Raw genomic sequence first — 12016 nt, forward strand, 5'->3', positions numbered from 1 at the left:
TACGGCTGCGTGCTGTCGATACGTATGTATGTATGTACCTATATCTATGCCACGGGCGTAGACGTAGCAAAGTAAAAAAGGTGTTATATGCTGTCTGTACGTATGTATACGTATGAATATACTCGTGGTTGATCCATAAAGTGTGCGAGCGGCTGATAAGAGTGTGGGCCAACCGAAGGAATCGTGCGACTGTACAAGATGTCTAGAAGCATACGCTTAGATCAATTGTTGTTCCAATTGCATTTTTATGTGTATAAGATTATTGTGAATATTGTGTGTGTGTTCACAAGATTATTTTGAATCTTGGTTGTGTTCATAAGATTATTTTGAATCTTGGTTGTGTTCATAAGATTATTTTGAATCTTTTTGTGTTCATAAGATTGTTTTGAATATTGGTTGTGTTCATACGATTGTTTTGAATATCGGTTGTGTTCATAAGATTATTTTGAATCTTAATAGAGTTCATATTCAAATTATGCGAATCTCTATTATAGTGTAAAATACTGTTTGAAGCGTATCTGCAGTCAATGAGATTTTTTGGATCTGTACTTCATATTGATTTAATATTTTGGTTTATTTCAATGTGTGAATGATGTATAGAGTGATTGAGTCAATCGTATGTTGAGAGCGCGAGAGAATCAGTGCATTTTTACATCGCATATTTTTCTGTATTAATTCATTTCATAAATTTCCATCTTTCTCACATTGTGTTTGTCTTATTCATTTAGTCCAAAAACCCACTCGGTTTCTATTCGGCGACAATCTAATATGTGTCCATCCAAATCGACATGTTTCTGTAGTGTTGCCTTTCAAACACATAATTTTTTGGTGTATCATACAAGATCTGAATAACTGATTAGATTTCTAGTTATAAATTAATATCACCATAAGTTGCAACTTTTTATTTTTGTATCTGCTACAAGTAGTATCTTCATTTTACACGTAATATATTTATTGTATGTTGGAAAGAAGTTAGTGAAGACCTATGAAGCCGCCACGGTATATACAGAATATTTAATAACACCCTGTCTTGTCGCATTCGTTGCTAAAGTTTAGTATACAGATAGTTAATGGTCAAGTAACATACTGCCATACATATCAACGAAATTGGTAAAGGTTACTACAATCAGTCATTCGATTAGACATTCAGTCATATTCCACTAAATATAACTTGTACTAAGCACGACTTGTAATTAACATGACTTATTTGGCATTGGATGAAACCTTCTCGTAAGCGTCACTCTGAAATTGTAAGTCAGAAAATTCTGACAAGTGGACCCAGTGCACTACACCTGTTGATCTTTCTACAACTGTAAGCGAAATTGCAATTCAATATATTGCGTCTTGAAAGTGATAGTTAGCACAGCGTGTGTCTGGACATATAAATATATATAAACATTTTATGAACAATTATATGACATTATTTGTCAGGTTATTAAGGTCCAACATTAGAACGTTTTTTATATCGGACGTTGCTTGATTTAACCAAATTACACTTACATAAAAGAAAACATCAAACGCTAATAGAAGAAAGTTAACTTTATTACATATTATAAAACAATTACAAAATAGATGAATGAAATAACTGCATTAATAGAACAGTAATCCCTCTTTGAACGTCTTCATTGACCTTGAAAAGAATCATCATATGACGTCACTACCTATCTGGGATATAATCCGTACATACGGAAAGAGTGCCTTCCTTAATGTGTGTATTGGCAGTCGAAAATATTGTTTACGCCTAGATAGATTCGATGCATAATGAAACATAGCATTCAAGCCATTTATGAAGTTATATCTGACATAAATATTTGAACAATGAGTGAAAAAGTACTTATACATAATTTATCTACGCATCTTAAATCAACTGAAAGACATTCCATTATTATGTTGTTCCAGGTAAAAAGAAATTAAAAGACAAAATTGAAAATTGTTCCTAATAAGTATAATTGGCACTAATTTAAGCAGACTATTTTTATACGTCAAGAAGGATAGATACATAATATAAAAAGGGTTCTTGTCCTACATCCGTTATATACGCATGTGGTATGTTTTATCAATACTGCTATGAATGATATGTTGTGCATGTAATAAGCCTGCTTCGAAGAAGACAATCATTTTAAATAACTGACACATTTCCTGTAAATTTACATAGAAAGAAATAAGTTCAATTTAAAGTTTCCTCAAGCATAAAATGAACGATTGTAATATATCAGACCAATTAAGTAGCAGACTCAATGATCTTTGTTTTGAACGCTATCTAGATACTATGCAAGGGCTATCTTGCAAACTAAAGATATATGAACATTGAACTATACTGACAAAGTGGTAACAAAGCAGAAATTGCAACAAGACTGGGAAATTAATCATGAAGACAGCTGTGCAATACACATAAATATATTACCAGTGTCTCATATCATAGTGAGTTAACCAATGTTATTTTTCCAATGAATACTTGTACACGAGTTCCTTGATATTGCATTTCGCGGTAACATTATTTCATGGGAGAAAATCCCACTAGTAGTTTAAGTGCATTTAAGGCTACTCGGTCATATCTACTCTTTGGCATTTCTTTGGAGACGGTTTCCTCTCGTCTTTCATTGCTGGAACTATGTTTCAGAAGATTCGCTAATGATAGCATTTTCTCCAACAGCAAAAACAGTGTTCTCTCTAGATGTACGACTCCTGTACGAATATTTAATTTGTGAACATCTTTAGCTTATATAAAACAATACGCATGTTTCATCCAACTATATAAAATGGTAAATTTACCACAAAACAGATTGTATTGTCTTATATTCCTTGATTTATATTTGTTTATATGGGTATGTATCACACGTAAATAAAGGATAGTTATTCCTTATTTATCTGTTTCACCACATGACTGATGTATTTCTTCAGACCCATATATTTTATCTGCGTGGTCTCCAATTTTCCAAGTAGGTCATTAAAAACCTCCAATCCGCTGGTAATGACCGCATCAGAAACATGCCATTTACACAGCATCATGAACGTTGCTTCCTCGTTTGAGCCTTCGCTACCGCTCTTGCAATCCGAAATGTCTTCATCAGAAAGACCCAGATTAATAGCTAGCACAATCCAATCATCGTCATTTATCTTCTTGGCCATCTCAGACATGCACGTGTCAGACAAGTAATCTAACGAGTAGAAACAGAACATAGCCTCAAGAATGATTTTGTCACCGTAATTCGGCAAATCTTATAATCAAACAAATTGAAGACAAAGAAACATATGAAACATAGTGTTATACTGCCATAAAATGCTACTTTTTTTTAGCAAATTCGTAACAAAATGTATCAATTAGATGAATGCCGTCTTGATATTAAGTCCGTATTTATCATCGAAGGTCATACTTATGAAAATTGAAGTGTTATAAATGCAGCATATCATGATTACTAAAGAAAAGGCTTGACCCTTACATAAATGATTAATGTAGTGTACAGCATGGCTCCATAAAATATATTTATAAACATGACTTACACGTGGGTATGTACAAACTCTAATTTACTTCTACACAGGACTAACTCATCTGTATACGAATATTTTCAAATCTACTTCTAAACATGATTTACTCATGTGAATATGAACCAATTTAACTATACGTATATACAAGGCTTAATCATCACAATATTACAATCTACTTCTACACATATTTTTACTCGTGTAAATGGATACTTTAAATCTATTTATACAAAGGACTTATTCATGTGTATATGGATAAATTTAAACATATTTCTTCACAGAAATTGATCATGTATATATGGACTTTTACACAGGACTTACTCGTATGGATATGGACATATTTCTCGCACTCGTCAGACAGTTTCATCCTCTGGCAACCCCGAAGAGCCAAGATTATTGGCTTGATCTAAATTGGAATAAAGTATACCTAATGTAATTTCACCCAAAAAAATTATAATTTTAGCGCAACATTAAATAGCTTTAGGGTTTATATAGAGGTTTATAGGTACAAAAAAATGTAAAGGTGTTTATATGGAAAAACAAAACATAAACATACACAAATAAGCAAACAAAACATACACAAATAGACAAACAAACAGATATGTTAACGTCACAAATGTAAAAGGTGTTGTTATAATATGTGTTTGCCCATCTAAACTACTTTATAAACCCTTGTCCCCATAATACAATTCACACAGTCTTTACCATACCTACAATAGCGCGTATTGAGGTCAACTCCAGCACAGTTACAAATTCACTGCCCGATTGATATCAGCCAAAAGTAACACTGCTGCCATTTTTCTATAGTTTTCTGAACCTTGACGTCACCCGTGTTAAATACACCTCGTCCATATAGTACCCCACCATTTGAAATTCCCCTTGTTGCTATTTCAGTATTTACCTTTTTGCATGGAAATCCAGTTGAGACTAAATCGTCCCCATACAATACTGTACATGTACTGTGTCATATTTGAAGTAGCTCTAAGGGCAACATATCATTATATATATATATATATATATATATATATATATATATATATATATATATATATATATATATATATGCGCCATGAATCTGATCAACTCCACTCATATATGTGCTTTAACCATATGAAACAATAGCCTTATTGCCTTATCTTCCTGGACAGGTTTGGATTTCATCCAGTCTTGCAAAATTATCTCACAAATCTGGAGTGAATTTTGGGTTGTTTCACATCGCGTAATTGCCCTTCGCCGGATGTACTCCATATCGTCGTGGGATCCTAGTCTGTAAATTAGTCGAAAAGCTGCCAATAAATTACAATACACTCTTTTGTCGTTCAAATCAGTTCATCTAGTGTCGATATAACTTTGAAAAGCCGTTAAAGTAAATATGACGAAACCTGATTATGAAGACAACGAGTAATATTTCTACCATTAATGTCTTAACCCAGCATAATTACCATTGCATATTAACGACCTTTTTATTTAGGAAACATTATTAAAGCCTACACGGAAAGCTACATGACGTTGAGTCTAAACTATGCTCATCTACGCCGAACGACTCTTAAGAGTGCGCTTCGTCATGTTGCGAAAAGACCAAGTGTATTCGATAATACCGTCATTCTTTGTTGAAGCAAAACTAATTGTACTAAAGATTAAGGTCGTTATTTAACAAAGTTTATTGAAAACTTTAAATTATATCAATTTTATAAATTATATCAGCTAATGGTGGACATTGTCATAACATTTGTCAAGGTCCCTGCTGACAAGAGCTCGCAAAGCGTTCTTTTAAGGAAAGTAGTCCCTGCATACAATATCACTGTTTATATAAATATAATAGATAAGGGACAGTTATAGTTTGATGTACCTGTATATGACTTGTAGCCATGTGTCGCCACTTGATTGCGCCGTCAATTTCATTGCGAGAAACTTTGCCAGGGAGATAACTGCGGAGAAAATGAGTCTCTATTTAGTTTGAACTCACCTTATTTGAAATCAGATTACAGTTGTGAACAGAATGTTGTCATAATGAATACATTTTTCTTTTCAGTAGTATTTCGACATTTGTCTCTGAATTGAATATTGACGAAAAAATGTTTAATACAGTGAAGTATATCAAAGCAGTAAGACAGAACCAACTATAAATTTTGGAAGCAATTATTCTCAGTCTGAATACCCTTAGACCTTTCATTTCAAAATCCACCTGATTTATTGTATACACAGGTGGGATAATACAAAGGATACGAACGATGCAGAAATTCCTAATTCATCCCAAGGTGCCGACACTGCTTTCGGCAATGGTATTTTCTTAATTAAAGTTAACTCTCTTTTTATAGAAAAATATGGCAATGGAAAAAGCAGATGAATATAAGTGCTTTCAATTGTGTCCAATAAAGGAAACAGATGCTTACGATAATGAGGAAGTCGAATGGTTGCTCTACATGTCTTCGGTCTTTTCATAACGGTCTGGAAAAAAAAATAGTTTACGATGTTTCCTATATACGTGTGTATGGGAAATATATAACAGTATGTAAACATAAATGAGACATACAATTTTCACATAGAAGGTCCTTGAAAGGATATTACAATGTGCATGCGATTTCTTCGTGTGAAAATCCTGCACAATATGTCGTATATTAGCAGCATTTATTTGTATTTATCAATAGCTTCCTATATTACTTTATGTCATAACCAACATACAAAATAAACCACTACAGAACAAAAATCAAACTTGTAGAACGATATGAAGTGAAAGACGTTAGCAACCTAAAACAAAATACACAAGATTAGCTAAAATATCCTACGCCAAAAACATTCTCAATTACATCTAAATGCGTATACCACGGTCGCTAATGTCTTAAACTTTAATAAGCTATGTTGTACATGGTATCATTAGTACGAAAAAATGAAAACAATCAACTTTGCTAATATTCCACAAATAATGTTGTTTCCCTACATTTCAAGAAGTTGGCAACGTTCTATCACAAGTCAAAAGGATATATTGTTCAGAATGAATTTAATCATGAATTTACTGATGTGTCAGTAACCTAAAATGCACCGACGTGCAAACAAAATTGATGTATCACAATTATATAATGCAAAATATCTTTAAATTAATTCACAATAATCACAAAAAAGAAATGTATCAATTTGTAATTCCAATAAATAATTGAAGTATGGTCATGTTTTTAAAGTGTTGTAATTAAAACGTTTCGTCTCCATCCTACATTTCATGCTTTTAATACTCTCTCTGTGGTGTCATCAATTGTCAGAATATCACATTTCATATGGTAAAGTGGCTGTGCGCTTTAAGAAGGAGCTACAAACTGTTTTGTTAAGATATGAAACAGGACCAACTATATTTAATTTTTCCATACTTGTATTTACGGTCATAAGGTCATCTTCTGAGCTGCCTCTACGTCATGTACAGGTGCAGAGCAACATATGGTAAGCACGGGGTCGGGAGTATATTTGAGATATATAATTAGTTATCCATTATTCCTACAGATGACGCATATTTCACAGCAATCAACCCTGAATTCAATTAAAATAGGTGGCATTTGTGAGATACTTTAATAGCTTCACGACTTCTCTTGTTGCAATAAATGTATTTTCTTATAACGAAAATATTTGCCACTTCTTTAACATGAAGTATACCAACTTATATTAAATTGCTTCAAGTAGCAGTAGTGATGATAGCCTGCGCTGAATTTATATCGTTCATTTCAAATTTCCACCGACGACGATGTCTATGGAAGACATCGTTTTCTTTCAAGAGAGAAAGACAATATAAATAGACGACTTAAGTTGCCTATTGCAGATAGAAGAACAAAATTAGGTTTTGCTTTGGTCATTGGAAAGAGTAATTGGAACGGGGGAAGAATATTTTTGGAGTAGACGACAGAACAAAAAACTAATTTATCTTCGTCCATCAGACTGTACGGGGACAACGCAACAATTAAATATGTTGACAGATGAACAAAAGACATGCGGGGAACATCCTTAACTTAATACCTATGAAATCTGAACACATTTCTAACTTTGTACGACTATATCATTGCTCGTTCTTTTTCAATAATACGTCGTAAATTTAATTAGAATTTAAATCACACATATTTTAATGTATTAATATCAGTGTCCATTAGTAAAGAAGCTTATCAAAACATTTGAAATTTACCAAGAAATATGGCTATCAGAAACAAAGAAATGTTTTTAAAATATTACCTTGGGTAAAGTAATTGGAAGGCTTCCTTTGGTGTTGAGATAGATGGTTTCTTTCCTGTCATCATTGAGAACTTCAAAATGTAGGTTACCGTGGTAAACATCTAGGTTTCTCTGCCTGTATTCATCTAAGACCTCCAAACATACCTCTTGTTTGGTTGTGTCCATGTAGGCGTGAAATGATAGCTTTACCTTGATAAAAAACAATTAGATAACTTACCTTGGTAGGGGAATTACAGTTTTAGAGTGTGATAAAAACTTATGTACATATTCTCTGTTACTTATAATGGAATATGCAGTAAATGATATCATTTTAATATATTCGACCTTTCATATAAATAAGATATTTACCAATATTTTATTGAAAATATATTACAAAGCATCAAAGATATATACCGATAGTTCGCTACATGATCCAATTTTGACAAAGAATTATTTGTATTATCCGAACAAGGAAAATATTAAACATTCCTATTTCGAGCACAAAAAGAAGAACACTTCTTAATAACCATTATGTGTGTCATTCAGAGCCATTTCTAAGCATGCAATTGTTAAATGAAAAGCAAAGAATGTCAACTATTCCAAAGATAAGGTAAGCCACTTTTGGCTCATGTATTCTCTTCAGTAGTTATTCTATAGCTGCGGTGTGGAACACAAAATGTGTTGCATTAGTTTTTAGCGTCGTTCCTACATTGTGGTACTGCGCTGCTTTCATGCTTCAACATCATAGTGATGCATATAATAGATTAAATTGATTTAAGTGACGAATGTTAGCGAACTTTATTGGTAATTAAAGTGCTTTTTTTACCTCTGACTCCGCTGTCATGGCAATATTTCCCGAACACCACATAATAATAATCTGGCCGTCTATCAAAGCAAATTCCTTGCTTGTGTCTGGACCGTGATTGTAGCCACGTCTTTCCATCTCAAGCACGCGCGAGGAAACCTGCTCACTTCTTACACACTGAATCAATAAGATGTGAGGATTTTCTGTCTTTTGTTTGGCTACGATTCGCACAATTGATGCATTACTGTGAAAGACTAGTTCGTCCGCTGCCTTGAGAAATTCTTCATTTTGAATTTCCATTCGTCCTTCTATTTCTAGCACTCTGTAATAATAATAATAATAAGAAGAAGAAAGTCAAAGATCTCATCGATATGACATAAATGACATCGATTCCAGTTAAGCAGTAAACCACGACATTCTAAAGAATATATGAAGCATAGGTCAGCAGTGGGTATGTTTGTTAGCGAAGAGCGTTAGGAGGTACCGATCAAAATGGAGAAACTATATTAACAAAACGAACACCCTAACTAAATGTTTAAAAGGAATGCCTAACTAGATTCATTCCCCACATTTAAATCTGCCCCAAACTTTAAGCAAAACAACGTTTTTGGCTAAACTTTCACAATCAGTTATCATATATACGTATGCCAGCCATATGATTGTATCAAAACATGAATTATTCCAACATCAATGACACAAAATCGCACTACTCGAACAAAGATAATGGCAATATGCTTTAACTGTACGCCACGCTTAACATATACTTAGGAAATGACTGTAGTGTCCTCAGTGAATGTTTGCAGGTATGATGCTTGACAACATAGATCACATAGCACGATTTCCAGCTGACTAGATGGATTTCTTGAGGAATACAACAAGGAAAGAAAACATACTAGTAAACGGAGACCAGAAAGACGATACAGGATGAAATAAAACATGAATAGGCTTATATTGAAACGTAACAACAGCCCAATTTCGTATCTGGAAATGATTTAAATCCCAATGCGGTTGTTACACGTAGATTCGTATATACCAAATCAATTAAACAATACCGAATTTGAAAGATAATGATACTGAACATCCAATAATACTAGATAATATCGATATGTCATCACAAAATGAACCATTACATTTATACCACGAACTGAAAAACACGGCCAATTTTCACATGCGTACGAATCAATGCGGTCTTGATCGGAGACATCCGTGGGTCAACAGATATCAGTCGAAAACTGGAACACAATATATGTTTATGTGACCGTTGTTAACATAATAAGTCAGCACCACGATATGTCGGATGCGGGACGTGATCTATATGTGACAAAATATTCTAATTTTGCTTTCGATTTGATGCAGTAATCGGCCTAAAATGTACGAGTATTTTTTCTTTACAGGAATAACTGATGCACAGTATATTTTGCAAGTCCGTTGTGTATGCTTACCAAATAATATAGAAATAATCAACAGCTGGGTTTATCTTCAGCCGATATTTGCCCTTCAAATTTTCCAGTGCCCCAATTGATCACCAATATTTGCCCAAGTCTTATCTTTTATCAAATACACACGTTTCCTTTACATATTCGTTTTTCATATCTTCATTCCCTCTCGAATCAATATTATTCAATCAGCTGCTGTTAGAATGTATCTTATATAACATCATTACTGTTGGATCACTCCCTATAAAGATCGGAATATCGAGCGACTTCAATGAGTGCACTACGAGGTGGCGGCTATTAAATCTAAACAGAATATACATGTTTAAACCTAATATCTTGATTATTTCAAGAAATGGTTATGTGAAATAGTTCTTTTTAACAAATAATTTCCTTCATTCCAAACTTTAATTAGACTGTAAGAAGGATGAAATGTATACAAAACGCCGGAAATGGGACCTTAAACTTGACAAACAAGAAATATTAGATCAATTTGTAATGGTAGTATTGAAGAATCCTTTAATTATCAGTATCATAATAGTAAGTGAATGAAATCAAGCAACCTCACCACAGTGTAGACTTGATGAATGCAGATGAGATAGCCATTTGTCCTGTCAGTGAGTAAAGAAATATAGCTGAGTTGCAACAGCCTTAAGATAAATCTAGATTAAGTTATAAAATACAAACTTACTCACTAAATTGAGCTTTAGTGCGCAACCAATCGGGTGTTGCTAATTGATGAAGAATATCAAAGCACACATCTTAATTATTATAACATGCTGAATGACCAACATATTAGGAACAAGAAATCAGTGATAGTACATGTTGCGAATGATACTACCTGGATCAACATTATAGACAAGAACAGTACATGCGAACGCTAACGTTCGACGCAAGCGACTAAATAAAATATATCGTCCGGAAGCAGCTTTCACATCAAATATCATCTAGCTGAATACGTATTAATTTTGAAATTGTGGTTGACTAAATCAAATAATAGGATATATTAACAATATCATCTCATAAATACCCAACGCATGTTTCCAAACAGATGATAAATATAGTTGTTTTGTTGTTTTGGGGTTCACGTCATTTCTCCACTCAAGACAGGTTATACATAGCGAACAAAATCATAGCTGGAAAACGAACCTGAGAAAATCCCGGTAGGAATCATCAACCCATAGGAAGCTTCAGGCTGTTTTCTCACATATCCATATTAGCCCAGCCTAAGATTAGACTCCGCGCTGACACAATAGAGATGACAATGATTGTTAAAATCGCACGCTATAAGCCATCCTGTCACCTGGAGCGCCGGAGTTTAAAACCTGATACTATATCGTAATTTACAACATTTCAGCGTGCATTATTTGAGCTTAGCTTATAATGAACCTGTAATGTTTGAATAATGCTTTAAAATTCAAAAATGATTAAATATATATTTATGTATTCCAGGAAAGCCTAAAATATCAGTACTTTATCAGATACTAAGCTCTACCACCATTAACGTATTGAGAATATTTCTGGATCTTGGCCGTGACAACAAAAAAGAAAGACAATAAAATGTATGGCAGCATAGACGGGACACAGCACCATATATATGATAAGGGAGATACGACTTTAAAGGATATTAAGAAGGATAAGAAAATAAAAGAGTATAAGGAAAAGAAATATTGTAAAAACTGGTTGATGATGAAAATATGGTAATCACCATAATAGTTAACACCAGAATTATTACTTCGTTAAGTCAATTATTCAAAACAGATTATTTCCCTAAACATAAACCGTTTGCATTAGTGTGAACCATTTACTATAAAATTGATACTTGTTTCAGTAACAGAGATTTTATTTGAGGAATCTTGCAATAGACGCAATGCCAGTGATTTAACATTGGCAACTAACATACAATAAATGGATTATTAATTATAATTGTTGAGTAGCTTTTGTCTTTAACGCTTACATATAATTGTCCTTTCTGCTTGGCAATATGATTGAAACATCCATATTTTTTCCCTTCATTTCACTGTCTGCTATTTTCCAGTTGTCGCCTTTGCACTTATACGTGTGAATATATCTTCCCTTTTCACTCGTCCGTTTATCTGAAGGATTGTGA

At 33.4% G+C, this 12016-nt stretch overlaps 1 protein-coding gene across 3 annotated transcripts in view; it reads right to left on the reverse strand.

Moving 5' to 3' along the window:
• Nucleotides 1–1525: 1525 nt before the first annotated feature.
• Nucleotides 1526–12016, reverse strand: part of LOC149784247 (death domain-containing protein 1-like) — a 44457-nt gene continuing 33966 nt past the window's right edge. For 2 of the 3 annotated variants that reach the window (XM_089932283.1, XM_089932284.1), the window contains 8 exons: nucleotides 11864–12002; nucleotides 8495–8795; nucleotides 7690–7878; nucleotides 5877–5931; nucleotides 5333–5411; nucleotides 4615–4750; nucleotides 3805–3889; nucleotides 1526–3158 (listed from right to left, as the gene is read on the reverse strand). In XM_089932283.1, the coding sequence (XP_089788409.1) occupies nucleotides 2854–3158; nucleotides 3805–3889; nucleotides 4615–4750; nucleotides 5333–5411; nucleotides 5877–5931; nucleotides 7690–7878; nucleotides 8495–8795; nucleotides 11864–12002 (1289 nt within the window). In that variant the 3' untranslated portion in view covers nucleotides 1526–2853. Of the gene's footprint in view, nucleotides 3159–3804; nucleotides 3890–4384; nucleotides 4751–5332; nucleotides 5412–5876; nucleotides 5932–7689; nucleotides 7879–8494; nucleotides 8796–11863; nucleotides 12003–12016 lie in introns of all 3 variants that reach the window. The other variant, XR_016413818.1, reaches the window with a different exon arrangement.

The sequence above is a fragment of the Sinohyriopsis cumingii genome, chromosome 14 (assembly GCF_028554795.1).
Source record: "Sinohyriopsis cumingii isolate HCF-2022 chromosome 14, ASM2855479v2, whole genome shotgun sequence".
In the NCBI taxonomy this organism is placed as follows: Eukaryota; Metazoa; Mollusca; class Bivalvia; order Unionida; family Unionidae; genus Sinohyriopsis; species Sinohyriopsis cumingii.